Source organism: Protomyctophum bolini, assembly GCF_963924005.1.
Source record: "Protomyctophum bolini genome assembly, chromosome: 2".
Lineage (NCBI taxonomy): Eukaryota > Metazoa > Chordata > Actinopteri > Myctophiformes > Myctophidae > Protomyctophum > Protomyctophum bolini.
In genome coordinates this window covers 9,304,398-9,321,404 of record NC_137863.1, presented here as the reverse complement: position 1 = coordinate 9,321,404, position 17,007 = coordinate 9,304,398, and the positions used below count along the sequence as shown (strand labels likewise).

Sequence of the window (17,007 nt, the reverse complement as noted above, 5' to 3'; positions counted from 1 at the left end):
CTTGTGGTAATGCTTACGATACCTCCGACCGGCCGTGCCTGATTCACCTCAGCTATGGTGGATTCTTACTACTCCTGTATATTGCATGCTTTCACTTTCCGCACGGCAAGTCCATTTCCTCACCAGAAAATTTGCTGAATGGCCGTGTCCGAGGTTATGAAGGGTACACGCTTTAGTTTAGACATACTATATTGGTCCGACTCATTAGACCGACAGCCTACCTCAAACCCTAACCTAACCCTAACCCAACCTACCTCAAACCCTAACCTAACCCTAACCGCAAGCACGGGAGAAGCGCATGTTCGACCGCATGTCCGACCGTTGTTTCCGCATGTCGGTCCGTTAGTGTGTCTAATCCTGTGTGCATAATGTGCCAAATGACCGAGTGCACTGCTGTCAGGGCACAGGGCAGAAGTACTGGTCAGACCCTCACGGCAGGAGAAATGACGCTAGCGTTTGTATCATCTTAATAATGAAGCTTAAACCAACTGCTTCACGGGAACAATGTTGGTGTAACTAAGACATTTGAGCACCACTTACAGTAATAAAGAAAACGTCAACAGCGTGCGGGGCCTACATACGTCTGACCTCTGCGATGTATGCCTGGGTCGTGGTCCTGGACTACCTACAGACAGTAACTGCCAAACCACAGGTAGTCAGGGTGGCTGTCACACCTCTAATACCCTCAGCACCACAACCCCACAGGGATGTGTACTGAGCCCTGCTGTACTCCCTAATAACACCTACAGTATGTGACTCTGTAGCCAGAAACAGCTACAGTACAACGTTTGTCAGGTTTGCTGACAACAAGAGAACTGTCGCAGGAAAAGAAAACGGTCAAAAAAGAATAACAAGGAGATGAAAGAGACTTCTGCAAGAAATGGCAGAGCTCTTATATGCCCCTCATGATCGATGGGGGTTAGTAGCTTCAAGTATACAAGACTTGACCTGGACAATGCACTCAGAGTCTGAGGCGGAATTGGAGAGGCAGTGACTGAGCCCCTTAGGCAGATAAGAAGATTCTGGGTGTCACAGTATAACATCCTTCCTCTTCCTTCCCGGGAATTATCCTTATCTTTTCTTCTATTTTAAAAGAAGTCTGTGCTGAAGAACGGCAATTTAATTAAAATAAATAGGATCCAAAAATCCACACCTTATCTCTGATCAGCCAGGCTTCTAACTTCTGTATCACCCACACTATTCAACAAACATCACTTGACACACTTAACCTATTATACAGCATAGCAACAGTCCTTCTGCTACCACCCAGAGTATACTGTATACTGACAGGGGACATCACTGTAATGTATGGTAATAGTCATTCCTGGGATCTGCTAGTTGTACAGAAGGTGGTTCAGCTGAACGTAAGACAGGCACCACTCCAGTAACAGGCTGTTTGTGATTGTGTTTCTCACTGCCCGGGGCTCGGCTCAAGAAGAGCTTTTTCCCAACGGGTGTCAAGTACATGAACAATAGGAAAGAACATTTTTATTTATTTATTTATTTTGTAACTAATCAATCCTGTACACTACGGATTGCAAACTGACGCTGCACAATGTATCTGTACGGATATGGTTCTGCCTCATTGCACTTCTATATATTCAGAACCCCCCCATTTCTGTTACTGTTAGCACAGTCTTATGCAGACCTTATAATTGCAACGCTTGCATTTCACTGCTGGTATACTGTATGAGTACTTGAGTAGTGACTGACAATAAACCTTCTCGATTCTCAATTCTTGAGTTTACCTATAGCAAAAGTGGACTTGAATGTTGCTGCTGCGTGCACTTTAGACCATAGTATAGTGTGTTTCCCTGTCCAGGAGAGTCCGTGTGTGTGCTTTCTCTTGCTTCTGTAGACTTAATTCCATTGTTAACCGCTGGTCCATTTCAACAGGGTTGTCACCTCTCGCAGAGCGTATCTAGATTGCTCTGCTAATGCAGTAATTGGGTTTGGGTGAGTCACTCTTTAACTTCCATTAATATTGGCTCTCTCTTTAATTGCCATTTTATCCTAACCTCCGTTCTACTTTACAATTCCAGCCTTTGTCTGGTTAATGTTTGAGGAGTGTACAATAATATTATATGCAGTGGTGGAAAGTAATTACATGAATTAAGTACTTTACTTGAGTATTTCCAATTTCCAATACTTATATACTACATCTTGTATCCAAATAGTGTACTTTTACTCCACTACATGTTTTTTGAAAACTGTAGTTATATATAGTTACTTTGTAGATTTTTAATATTATTACAAAACATACATTAACCACGTTAGCCCTATATATATATATATATATATATATACATTTCGGCCATTTGAAAATAGCCGATCTACAAACTCACAATGCGTCGTGATGAGACTCATTGTGAGCTTCTATATATTTTCAAAAGATTTGTATACATTTTAAACCTGAAATGGGACAATTCTGCACAATGAGTACCTTTACTTTTGGTACTTAAGTAAAACATTTGAGTACTTTTTCCATCACTGACTTTTTCACGCCACCTACAGTATCACCCTTTGAGGTACTGAAAACTGGAAAATGAAGTAGCACACACACACACACACACACACACACACACACACACACACACACACGCACACGCACAGGCGCACACGCACACACACAGAGGTTTCCCTCATTTGCAGTGTCGTCGAGATATACAGTACAACATAATGCAACATTTTCAAAGCAATAATCAAAAACAACAAAACAGAACAGCAACATTTCCTCATTGTGTGAGATCTAATAGATGTTTAAAAATCAATTGCAGACACTTGGGCGTAAGTCTGGGAGAGCAGATCTTTAATTTAAGCTGTAAGTCATTCCATGTGGTTGGAGCACTAAATGTGTTTACATTTGGAACCTTTAGTGTAATCCAGTGACTGTGCCAGTGTCCTATACTGTACAGTATGTTACAGGATTCCAATCCAGCAGAGCTTTAATATACAATGGTAAAGTTCCACCAATTGCTTTAAAAATAAATAGATACCAATGTTTAATTCGCCTGTCGGCCAAGGAGGGCCAGCCCACTCTGTCATATAGGACGCAGTGATGACTTCTATAAGGTTCACCAGATATAAATCGCAGAGCAGAATGATAAACTGCATCCAAGGGCTTGAGGACAGAAGGAGCAGCTTTTCTGCATCGCCATAGTCCAATACAGAAAGAAAGACTGCTTCAATAACTCTTTTCCTACATGGAATTGGGAAACTACGTATATAGCTCTGTTCCGGTAGAAGAAGCCACATTTTTTGCCTTAGTTTACAGACAAGATTGTCAAGGTATTTAAATGTACATTTGTCATCAAGCCATTTTCCAAGGTACTTGTATTCAGCAACCCTTTCTATGTTTGATCCATTTGAGATAGTGATATATAAGTTGTTATAATCAATACCCTTGACCCTGGAGAATACCATGAATTTAGTTTTTCCAGCATTTAATACAAGCTTTAGCTCTCTGAGTGCATCTTGAAGTGCATTACATGAATGCTAGACTTCTGTAGGATTAATGCGCGACATTGACAGTTATAATCCTTCATGTATTGTCTCCCTCTCTTTGCTATCTCCAGTTGTTTCCCCCATCCTCTTTTTTGAGGGGTGCTAGCCCCTCCTATATTCAGCTATAGTGTCATTTCTTGTCCTAACACAAACATTAAATGCCATTGACAATGAATGGAGAATTTACGTCATACTATGTAGACGAGCAAATCGGCTATTTTTGTCCTACACAAAGACCAGTAAGGCGCCTGAGGGCGAGAAGCGAGGTCGCGTGCACGCATCCACCTCGTTGCCTTAATTTTTGGGCCTGTTGAGAACTCTAGTTTTCGCCGGCTGCTGGGCGCAGCTGCACTAATAACTTTGAATGGACAGGTATCAGTCAAAAGGGAGACATCAAAGAGGAAGGATGGATGGGGAAGGATCAACATATGGAATGTCAGAACAGGTTCTGACATATCCATATATGGAGATCTAAGGGTTTGAGGTTTGAGGTCAGCAAGTCTATGGACATTTTAATGTTTGTTTAGAGCACTTACTACTCTGAAAGAAGGATTTAGTTGAGGAGAATAGTGCGAACAGTGGAGTTACAGTGTAATCTTCTTCATGTGGTAACGTCTGCTCATTTGTATTGATGGAACTCTCACTTCCTACTGGGAGCGATGGATGGAGAGAGACAGAGAACGAGTAGGACAGAGGCAGAAGGGGGATACAGAAGGACTGATGAAAGGGCACATGGGGGGCTGCAATGAAAAGGAGGGAACAGAAGGAGAAAAATCCATATTTCACAACTGTGGCGTGGCGCTCTGGTTCATTTCCCATTCGGTTTCCGATCCATAATGGAGTAGCCTGTCTGCATGGCGAGGCTGCGACACAGCTGTGTTTTATGAGGATCAGGGATAACTGTGTGCGACACTGGTTGTCAGTGGCTCTCACTTGAGGCTATTAAACCTGAGCCCCCTCACTCCGTGACTATTTTTAAAGAAACCCTCAGCATACCCTGAGCGTTCTTTTCTTTGTCGGTGCCACTAAACTGACAGATTTTCTTATCTGTCTCTCTCTCTCTCTCACACTCTCTCTACTGCCATGCTTGTGCATGTACTGTAAGTAACGTTATTTTTATTTTGTGGGAGAGAAAGTTTGAAGGCTGGAGAACACTTGCGTTCCATACCCTAATTGGAAATTTTGTTTTCACTTTGTCTGCCTCACCCTCTCTCTCTCTTTCTCCCTCTCTCTCTCCTTTTCATCCTCTGTCTCTCTGATCTTGCAGCCTTTTTGCAGGGAGTGTGGATGCCCTATTAGAGTATTTGTATTGAAAAGCAGGGCATATCAGCTTTGAAAAGTGACAAGCTCACAGCATGGGGGATCAGAGCCATGCAAAACTCAAATTTAAGTGGAAGTTAAAAAGCATGTTGTTTTGCCATTTCCCTCATGTTTAACAAAGAGGGGGAAAACGCTATAGCTCAATAGTAAACACAGATGAGATATTATCAAATGGACTGTGAATCCAAGGATTCTGGTGCACTGTGCAAATAATACGAGCTTTCGAAGGCAGCTTAACTCCACAATACAGGGTGTATTGGTGCGTTAAGCTGCCTTATCCAAGCAGTCATGTTGAGTGCAGTTCATTGTTTTATCTGTCTTAATGGTGATGCACTATACCAGAACAGACATCACCATGAAAGATTCTCAGGATGGCTCAAGACAGGAAGATCAGTGAAAAAACACATTACAAGAAATGCGTTACTGTAACGCTGCTATTTTCGGCAGTAACTAGTACTGTAAGGCAGGGGTTCTCAACCCGTGGGTCGCAACACCAAATTATTTTGGGGCGTTCCTAAATTATTATTATTATTATTTATTTGCAACTGAATGGCTGGAACATATACTACACATAGTAGCATGCATGCATAAACTTTAAGTCCTTAATGATTATATCTGGTTTCAGTATTCATTTATGATATATTTTCTCCATATATATGGAGATGGCCATAAGTGTATATGGAACGTCGACCATATATGGTGGTGTGATGTGTCACGAGGCCTGATGGGCAATACAATATATGGAGGCGTGAACTGACTGACGGACAGGTTTTGCAGGTTTTCATAGTAATGTGCGACTTACGGTCGCAACTACATACTATATAGATTGACTTTTAGCCGAATAGCGAGAATAGGATTCGCAGTGGTTAAAAGGCAACAACAATGAGCAAAGTTGTCTTCCTAATAATGTTGTAACCCCATCCAAGTGCCCGAGAGTGAAACAAAAGGTGATTATGCTCATAAAGAGCCAACATAAGAGAGGGAGATGGGAGGAACTAAAGGACTACATCCTAAAAACCATTAAGCGTGTATGAGACATAAAAGAGGCTATCAAAGAGTGTAAACCACAGATTCCCATTATTGTGTGACATTAGCTGTTAGCACACTGTAACCCATAACAATCCCACGGGAGCCTGAAGCCACGCTGTCCTTTAACCCATTCTGACCGGGCACCCATTTTGGTGTTAGCATCATGTTATGCTTTACCTATTGAAAAATAGCAGATCTACAAGCTCATATCGCGCCACCGAGTGGCGCGATACGAGCTTGTAGGTCTGCTATTTTTGAAAAATTCGAAGAACGACTGACATTTTTAGAATCTGATCTCAGGTCAGAATGGGTTCATCAGACCAGTGTGTGTCCAGTGGAAACCTCGTATGAATCTGATCTCAGGTCAGAATGGGTTAATGACTTCTTGGTTGAATGATTGTAGTTTCCTGGAAGCGCTGGAATACCGTCAGGAGGAAAAGAACAGGCAGAATACAAAGCTACACGACTCCACCCGTGATTCTGCTGTAGACATCAAATTAATCCCTGCTTATGTTGGAATCCAGCTATTTATGCAGAAAGGGGGGGTAATCATCAGAAAGCATCGGCACAATTAAAGGAGATTTTGGACAGACTGAAACTTCACAGTTTACTAATTAGAGAGGCAGCACTGCAGCCGTGCTCAATAGATTGAAATGGATTCCTTTAGATGTGTCTGAGTGTCCCGCGATGCCTGGAGGACTTCAACAGAACCGCTCTACAACGCATCTCCCATTGTCTACATAGCGCTCTCTCTCTCTCTCTCTCCATCTCTCTCTCTCTCCATCTCTCTCTCTCTCCATCTCTCTCTCCATCTCTCTCTCTCTCTCTCTCTCTCTCTCCATCTCTCTCTCTCTCCTCTCTCTCTCTCTCTCTCTCTCTCCATCTCTCTCGCTCTCTCTCTCTCTCCATCTCTCTCTCTCTCTATCTCTCTCTCTCTCCATCTCTCTCTCTCTCTCTCTCTCTCTCTCTCTCTCTCTCTCTCTCTCTCTCTCTCTCTCTCTCTCTCTCTCTATCCCATTTTGGGCTGGAACCCGCTTTGGTGTTAGCATCATGTTATGCTTTAGCTATTGAAAAATAGCAGATCTACAAGCTCGTAGCGCGCCACCGAGTGGCGCGCTACGAGCTTGTAGGTCTGCTATTTTTGAAAACTGTCAGGATTTAGAAGAGATTTTTAGAATCTGATCTCAGGTCAAAATGCGTTAAGAACCACCATTCTTCCTGTGCGTTAGAATCTGATCTCAGTCTCTCTCTCTCTCTCTCACGTAATCAATCATTCTAAAAGCTATACAAATGGATCAGTTATCTACAGTAATGTCTGGTCGGATGTGACAGACTGCCTCTCATGCCAATTATTAGTCTGATTAGTTATTTTGCACTCTCGGAGCTATAAGCTCAGTGTTGCCAGATGTACGATAATGATCATATTTGTACTATTATTTTAGTGTACACTGTACAAATATACGATAATTTCACCATCACAAAAAAGTATGTGCATTCCCTGGCTGCTGATTCGGGATCCGGTTTGGCTTTTCAAATTAAGTAATTCAATCAGTAAATCTGACTAGATCTGTACTTGGAGGCATTTTTGGCTGTGTATGATAGTTTTCTTTCAAATACGGTAATTTTAAGACTCGATCTGGTGCGATAATTTAAACTTTCCCCTGGTAACACTGGGTAGGCTACACTATAGAGCCAAGAGGAGGATGACGGTGAGAGAGAGAGAATGAGCGACAAGAAGGAGAGAGAAGCATTGAATGTGAGGACGCGACAGAGAGAGAGAAGACAGGAATCTCAGTTTTCATCATTAGTGCTCCATTCAGATTTCAGATGGCTCAATTGAACAGTCATCACTCATGGGATTCCTGAGACCCCTGAGAAGCCGCGCTTCTTCATTTATATTCGATTTATCAATATAAAGACTCTTCATTAAGAGACAGCCGCAAATGTGACATATGCTCCCAGGTGGCCTCCAACGTGGAATTTTAAGGAGCCGTGAAAGTATAGAGGTCATGTGACATGTTGAGAACTCCCCTGTCTCTCTGCTCCCCCTCCCTGGTGGAGCTATTAAGCCCTGTGTCAACTGCACACAGCTCTGCTTTGAAGTTCCAGGGAAGGAAGAAGCACGCAACGCACACACGCACACACGCACGCACGCACGCACACACACACACACACACACACACACACAAATACATGCTATACATACATAGAGGAAAATCGCACAGCCACTCGCGTATACATCTGTGGCAGGTGGAAATTTCATGTGTATTTCTCACATGGCGGCCTCGTGAATTATTGAACTCAGCCAGTCCTTTTGATCCGTGCTTTAGTGCCCACACAGCGAATCTCTCAGCTGTCAAACACTTCACTATACACAGATACTGGCATGGCTAGCTGTCAAACACTTCACTATACACAGATACTGGCATGGCTAGCTGTCAAACAGCTTCACTATACACAGATACTGGCATGGCTAGCTGTCAAACATTTCACTATACACAGATACTGGCATGGCTATAGCCTACCACACAGCCACCTCGTAGCTGTCAAACACTTCACTATACACAGATACTGGCATGGCTATCTGTCAAACACTGCACTATACACAGATACTGGCATGGCTATCTGTCAAACATTTCACTATCCACAGATACTGGCATGGCTAGCCTGCCACACAGCCACCTCGTAGCTGTGCACAGCACATATTTATACATGTTGACAGCGAAGACACTTAATATTGGATTCCTTTATGTGCATGATTTATTTATTTATTATAGTCAACGGGGCCTTGATTTGTTTTGTTGTATAGAGGGAAAAAAAGGGCCTATGCATATTTGTGTTGGTCAACAGAGAAGCAACAGATAAGGGATAATATTAAGTATATATTATCATATATTGTACAGAGAAGCAACAGATAAGGGATAATATTTCCAGGCACGTTCTAATGAATGCGTGAGTACTCAGCTCTCCCATGAATTTGCCTAGTGTTCAGATAATAATAATAATAAAATATTATTATACGTTTGCCGAAGATACAAATGCGGCTGATCAGAGTTACAATGCCATAATCACGCTAGCAATTACAGCCACACCAGCATGTATAATAGCTCAAGTGCTCTGATAGGTGGAACCGTGCTGCACATGCAGTCCCCCACAACCGCACCTGATGATGGACCTGTACATGCACACAGCAGATCAGGCGTTATATTTGTATTGATCAAGGGAATGGTCCAGTACACCCATGAACGCCATGCAGCAAGGGCGTCGATACCTCTCCCCCCTCCTTCTCTTAGAGACCTTTATATGCAATGTGCATTGGAAATTAAAAAGAGAGCGTGTCATGTTTAACCCATTCTGAACGGGAACCCATTTTGGTGTCAGCATCCTGTCGTGCTTTAGCTATTGAAAAATAGCAGATCTATAATGAATTGCATTTTTATAGCGCTTTTCCAAGTGCTCAAAGCGCTTTACAATGGTTCATTCATGCATACATTGGGAGGTGAAGCGGCGAACAGTCGACGCCAGCGTCCTCACTTCCCACCCCCAATCCAACCCTTGATGCTGAGTGTCAAGCAGGGAGGCACTGGGTCCCATTTTTAGAGTCTTTGGTATGACCCGGCCGGGGATCGAACCCCGACCTCCCAGTCTCAGGGCGGACACTCTAACCACAAGGCCACTGAGCTGGCTACAAGCTCATAGCGCGCCACCGAGTGGCGCGCTACGAGCTTGTAGGTCTACTATTTTTGAAAAATCGAAGAATGACTGACATTTTTTTAATCTGATCTCAGGTCAGAATGGGTTCATCAGACCAGTGTGTGTCCAGTGGAAAACCTCGTATGAATCTGATCTCAGGTCAGAATGGGTTAAACAGAGAAATGTTTTATGCAAAAGCTGCCGTCGCTGTTCGGCGGATGAAGTAATTCCATTTTCACGCATGATCTCCAGCCCCACAGACCAGGAAAATTGCATCGGAGGAGAAGATGTGGAATCGAGGGGATAGAGAGAGAGAGCGGAAGCCTTTCCCTCATCTCCATTTCACTCTGTGATTGCTCCCACTGACTTGTAACCATAGTGATGGTTCAGTTCCAACTCTGTACTGTACGTGAGGAGAGGGATGGGAGCAAAGCATTGTATATGGACTATTTGGCACATAAATGTAGGGTCGGGAATTCCACCATCAACGGTTTAACCACTTAAGTCCCAATGTTGTACATCTGCTGTTTTTGTAGATTATTTTTCGAAAATACGGACATCAGGGTTAAAGTGATTCATCTCATTTAAGCTCACTGTCAGCGCGCCACCGAGTGGCGCGCTACGAGCTTGTAGGTCTGCTATTTTTTTTTTATCGTAAAAATGCGGCACAAATCTTTGAATATATATTCTTTCAGAGCGTTCTTTTTATTTCGACGTCAGGCCTAAACTCACAGCTCTTCATAATCGGTGTTTCTCTGCTCAGCAGGCCCTAATTGCAGATACATATTTTCCTGTTGCTGATGATCCAACCGCAGCATGATGATGTCAGAGCCTCTGTGCACCACTGAGATGCTTTCAGCCAAATTGCAGTCACGTCCGTGTTAGAGCTGCAATCGCAAACTTCTTTGAATTGGAATAGTAGATTTATTATTAATTTTTTTGTGGCTTTCGCCTTTATTTTATATTTTTTTTATGGAGGGACAGACAGTAGGCTGACAGGAAATGGGGAGAGAGATGGGGGGGATGACATGCAGTAAAGGCCGTCGGGATCGGGAGTCGAACCCGCGGCACACTGCCAGACTGGATTACCAGCCAAGGTGCCTGGACCGCTGAGCCACGGCCCAGGCCGGAATTGTAGATCTTAATAAAATTTATAAAACGGCTTGGTTGAATGCTTGCTTCTGATTGGTCCATCACTCAATGTCTAATCAAAGGCTCAGAGCACCTGCTTGCACTGCTGGATTTTGTAAACCCTGTAAACAAATGCACATAATGTCTCATAATACAGATGAACATTGCTCTTAAGAATGTTTGTGAAAACATTTGAAGTGAGGAATAGACAATGGAGTAACTGAAATTTGATTGTATTTGATCAACACTTCCTCATTGTTTTCCCAGGCGACCATGCAGGTCCACTGGCCGGACGGCCGCACCTGGCATAAACTGATGGAATAATTGAATTAGCGTCAGCAATTAAATACTTTGTTTTGTTGATAGTCTCTCGAGTCTACACCAGTGGTTTTCAACCAGTGGTCCAGAGACCAGCAGTGGTCCTTGATGAGGTTCCAGGTGGTCCCCAGCTAAATGATGTTTAGCTTTTGGTTAAATGGACCCTGATAGATCTTTAACTCTTGAGAGTGTAGAATGAGACCAAATGGAACCGTGTGGCAGTTCAGCCTGCCACTGAGACTGAATGCCTAAAGTTTGAATTATTATTTATTGTGTATGTTGCAGAGAATTATATTATTTTGGGATGTGTATGTATATGGGTTGATTGATGCTTGATTGCTAATTGCTTGTTGTTGCTGTGGGGTGTGGGGAACATACCAACAGTATGAGGGTTTGTTTAGAGCACCCTGCTTTCTCATTGTTTAGATGATATGGTTAATTGATTTACCGTAATAATAAGTGATGTATAATAATAATAATAATAATGTGATATTAATGTGTTGTCCCTGGCCATTATGAAGTACTGGTGTATAATTGTGGAATCAATTCAGGGTGGTATGTTCCAGTGGGAGGGGCTTAGCCTTTATATGTAGGGAGGCCTCCCACTGCCTGGCAGTCAAAGTAGGACTGTGGAGGTGGAAGGAGCTAGGGACACCAGTCCAGTAATCACTGTAAATACTTTTGTTTTGTGGATAAAGATGAACAGCACTGCATCGAGGACTGCCTGGAGGTTATTTCTTAGATATATTTTCCCATTTTCCCCGGTTTTCAGACTACCCACATTAGGCAAGTGTGACAAACCTTAAAAGGGTCCATTTGGTTTCAATTTACACTCGCAGTTAGAGAATGTAGAAGAATTGTTATTTTGATCAACGTTTCCTTGTCATCTCTCCCATGGTACCTTTGGTCTTTGGTCTGAGAGGCTCATTAAAAGGTGGTCCGTCGCTCAAATGCAGAATATATTGTGGACCTTGAAAAAGGTTGAAAGCCACTGCTCTACACCAGTGGTTCTCAAAGTGGTTAATGGGGACCCCCAGGAGTCCTTGGGTAGTGGTTAATATAGCGTCAGTCATTTTAACCACTTTATCCATTTTATCCACCAACATGTAACCGCTTGTACCTGTATGAGTGAGTGATAAATAAACCGCTCTTCATTCTTGGTTCTTGATTCTCATTCTCAAGTGCAATATATCCCGTGGCCAAGCAGTAGAAATGCGGGAGGAGACCCGCATTCTAATCCCTGGTAGGGCATAAATGTTATGGATTGCAGCTTTTAACGCCAAATAAACAGTAAATTGGAAACGACTTGCTTGAATCCCTGCAGAGCTCATTGCAAATCAAGTACAGGAAGTTACAAGAAGGATCCAATGTTCTTTTGTCTTCCTAGCAGACGGCAAATCACTGAGCCGAACGGAAAGCCTTTTTTTATAAACTATTGATATTTTTATTGCTGTGGCATTGGGAGTGCAGTATGCTGAAACGTATGCTATGTGCCATATATCACCTGGCTGTCACATTACCAGTTGTGTGTGAAGTAAAAAAAAAAACAAAGACGGAGCTGTCTGATTCAACGAGGAATTTTGGATTGAGTTATTAAAAGAGGAAAGTGTGTTTTTGACCCATGGAAACCGAGAGTAAAGACATAAAAGTACAGAGTAAAATCCTTAATTTATCCATTTGCACACTCCGAGTTAACCACTTAAACCCATTATACTATGTATATATATATATATATATATATATATATATATATATATATATATAACTGGGATCCCTCAGGGGACTGTGACGCTCTATATCAAACACATGTTATGCAATGTAGCTTTACTTGGTGCGCGCTCTGCTTCAGCCAGAAATGTGATTTCTATTATGTTATATTCTCGTTGCTGTCTGGCAGAAACATTTTTCTGCTTTTTTTATTTATTCGTACATAAATCAATGCTATTGAACCCTCCTTATTTCAGGTTAAAACCAGCTAACTCCATTGGATCTTCAAACTGTCTGATCTTGCCCTCTCCCCTGCGGCAGAGCAGTTTGGAGATTCATTGCCAGCTGTTCTTATCAATGATGGACAAAACCTCCTATAACTCCACTTGAGTTAGATTTGGTTAAAGTGGTGATAATAATAATAGCCTGCTTTCTGGTCTAGAGGGAGCTGGAGAATATTGTTTCACCGATCTGAGCCCTGAATGGTCTGGTTTAATATAGTTTCACCGATCTGAGCCCTGAATGGTCTGGTTTAATATAGTTTCACCGATCTGAGCCCTGAATGGTCTGGTTTAATATAGTTTCACCGATCTGAGCCCTGAATGGTCTGGTTTCATCTGATCTGAGCCCTGAATGGTCTGGTTTAATATAGTTTCACCGATCTGAGCCCTGAATGGTCTGGTTTAATATTGTTTCATCTGATCTGAGCCCTGAATGGTCTGGTTTAATATTGTTTCACCGATCTGAGCCCTGAATGGTCTGGATTAATATTGTTTCACCGATCTGAGCCCTGAATGGTCTGGTTTAATATTGTTTCACCGATCTGAGCCCTGAATGGTCTGGTTTCATCTGATCTGAGCCCTGAATGGTCTGGTTTCATCTGATCTGAGCCCTGAATGGTCTGGTTTCATCTGATCTGAGCCCTGAATGGTCTGGTTTCATCTGATCTGAGCCCTGAATGGTCTGGTTTCATCTGATCTGAGCCCTGAATGGTCTGGTTTCATCTGATCTGAGCCCTGAATGGTCTGGTTTCATCTGATCTGAGCCCTGAATGGTCTGGTTTCATCTGATCTGAGCCCTGAATGGTCTGGTTTCATCTGATCTGAGCCCTGAATGGTCTGGTTTCATCTGATCTGAGCCCTGAATGGTCTGGTTTCATCTGATCTGAGCCCTGAATGGTCTGGTTTCATCTGCAGATCCGTTCGGACCAGGACCAGGACATTGGCATCCGCTACAGCATCACAGGAGCCGGAGCCGACCAGCCCCCAAGTGACGTCTACAACATAGACCCTGTACACGGCAAGATGTACGTCACCCGACCCCTGGACAGAGAAGAGAGGGCCTCCTACCATGTAAGGACACACGTCTGTCTGTCTGTCTGTCTCTGTCTCTGTCTCTGTCTCTGTCTCTGTCTCTGTCTCTGTCTCTTTCTTTCTTTCTTTCTTTCTTTCTTTCTTTGGTTCATTAGTCATTATTTGTATCCCTTCACTCCTCTCCCTGTGTGCATATCTGTCTAATTATCCCTTCAATTATACCTGGGAAAAATGTATCTCTCTCTCTCTCTCTCTCTCTCTCTCACATGTCGGCATGTCCTTCTAGCTGTGATATTTCCTGACACACAAACAAAGCCATAAGTCAGGCTAGGTTTGGTGAGCAGTCTATTGTGCTCCGCCACACAGCTGCATTGAAGCGGTCCTCTCCAGGCTCCGAGTAATGCCAACGTAGACGATGAAAGAGAGATTGCCTTGACAAAACCCACACTTCCACAGCCACTCCACCTGTCAATTAGACGAAGATTTACCTGCAATGAGAGAGTGATGAAAAGAGGCAGAAAGAAGACAGTAAGAGACAGGCACACAGAGAGACAGCGAGGGGTGGTCGGTGTTTAGATGGAGCTGGAGAAAAATAGTTACTTATCATTAGAGCTAATGAGCATGGTTTTGGTTGTGTGTGTGTGTGTGTGTGTGTGTGTGTGTGTGTGTGTGTGTGTGTGTGTGTGTGTGTGTGTGTGTGTGTGTAGCCCTATGTCACACCGTGTTAATTTAACACAGTGTAAAAGTGGATCGGTAATGGTCCATTTTCACTAGGTGACAATGAGCTGGTACTATGCAGCTCAAAAATCTTCTCTCTCTCTTTGTAAAAGAGATGCAGTCTCGATGTGTTTTAACTTTTTACTGGTTAAATAAAGGTTACATTTGCTAGAATTTTGAGTAACCAATTCTTTTTTTTACCCCTTTTTTCGCCAATTTTAGTTGTAATGCCAGTTAATCCTCCTCACACATTTTCTGTGTTGCCACTGCTATTGTACCCTATGTACCGGATCACCTGTCATTGAAATCAGCATGCAACTGCAATTCTGTTCCTTTTCGCGGATGACTCTGCGCTTCTGGTCTTGGACAGGGACAAACTGCAGGTCGAAAGATTCTTCAGCTGAGCTCAGCAATGTATGCACTTGGCTATCCAGTAACAAACTGTCAGACTCATTACACCTGGGAAGAACAGAATGCATTCTTTATCCAGTAACAAACTGTCAGACTCATTACACCTGGGAAGAACAGAAAGCATTCTTTATCCAGTAACAAACTGTCAGACTCATTACACCTGGGAAGAACAGAAAGCATTCTTTATCCAGTAACAAACTGTCAGACTCATTACACCTGGGAAGAACAGAATGCATTCTTTATCCAGTAACAAACTGTCAGACTCATTACACCTGGGAAGAACAGAATGCATTCTTTATCCAGTAACAAAGTGTCAGACTCATTACACCTGGGAAGAACAGAAAGCATTCTTTATCCAGTAACAAAGTGTCATTACACCTGGGAAGAACAGAATGCATTCTTTATCCAGTAACAAAGTGTCAGACTCATTACACCTGGGAAGAACAGAATGCATTCTTTATCCAGTAACAAAGTGTCAGACTCATTACACCTGGGAAGAACAGAAAGCATTCTTTATCCAGTAACAAACTGTCAGACTCATTACACCTGGGAAGAACAGAATGCATTCTTTATCCAGTAACAAACTGTCAGACTCATTACACCTGGGAAGAACAGAATGCATTCTTTATCCAGTAACAAAGTGTCAGACTCATTACACCTGGGAAGAACAGAAAGCATTCTTTATCCAGTAACAAAGTGTCATTACACCTGGGAAGAACAGAATGCATTCTTTATCCAGTAACAAAGTGTCAGACTCATTACACCTGGGAAGAACAGAATGCATTCTTTATCCAGTAACAAAGTGTCATTACACCTGGGAAGAACAGAATGCATTCTTTATCCAGTAACAAACTGTCATTACACCTGGGAAGAACAGAATGCATTCTTTATCCAGTAACAAAGTGTCATTACACCTGGGAAGAACAGAATGCATTCTATATCCAGTAACAAACTGTCATTACACCTGGGAAGAACAGAATGCATTCTTTATCCAGTAACAAACTGTCATTACACCTGGGAAGAACAGAAAGCATTCTATATCCAGTAACAAACTGTCATTACACCTGGGAAAAACAGAATGCATTCTTTATCCAGTAACAAAGTGTCATTACACCTGGGAAGAACAGAATGCATTCTTTATCCAGTAACAAACTGTCATTACACCTGGGAAGAACAGAATGCATTCTTTATCCAGTAACAAAGTGTCATTACACCTGGGAAGAACAGAATGCATTCTATATCCAGTAACAAAGTGTCATTACACCTGGGAAGAACAGAATGCATTCTTTATCCAGTAACAAACTGTCATTACACCTGGGAAGAACAGAATGCATTCTATATCCAGTAACAAACTGTCATTACACCTGGGAAGAACAGAATGCATTCTTTATCCAGTAACAAAGTGTCATTACACCTGGGAAGAACAGAATGCATTCTTTATCCAGTAACAAACTGTCATTACACCTGGGAAGAACAGAATGCATTCTATATCCAGTAACAAACTGTCATTACACCTGGGAAGAACAGAATGCATTCTTTATCCAGTAACAAAGTGTCATTACACCTGGGAAGAACAGAATGCATTCTTTATCCAGTAACAAACTGTCATTACACCTGGGAAGAACAGAATGCATTCTATATCCAGTAACAAACTGTCATTACACCTGGGAAGAACAGAATGCATTCTTTATCCAGTAACAAACTGTCATTACACCTGGGAAGAACAGAATGCATTCTTTATCCAGTAACAAAGTGTCATTACACCTGGGAAGAACAGAATGCATTCTATATCCAGTAACAAACTGTCATTACACCTGGGAAGAACAGAATGCATTCTTTATCCAGTAACAAACTGTCATTACAC

General features: G+C 42.4%; 1 protein-coding gene across 1 annotated transcript in view; it reads left to right on the top strand.

Moving 5' to 3' along the window:
• cdh4 (cadherin 4, type 1, R-cadherin (retinal)) overlaps positions 1–17,007 on the top strand; it is a 235,804-nt gene that overhangs the window by 161,456 nt on the left and 57,341 nt on the right. The window contains exon 6 of the mRNA XM_080788722.1: positions 13,899–14,054. Coding sequence (XP_080644848.1) covers positions 13,899–14,054 — 156 coding nt within the window. The remainder of the gene's footprint in view (positions 1–13,898; positions 14,055–17,007) is intronic.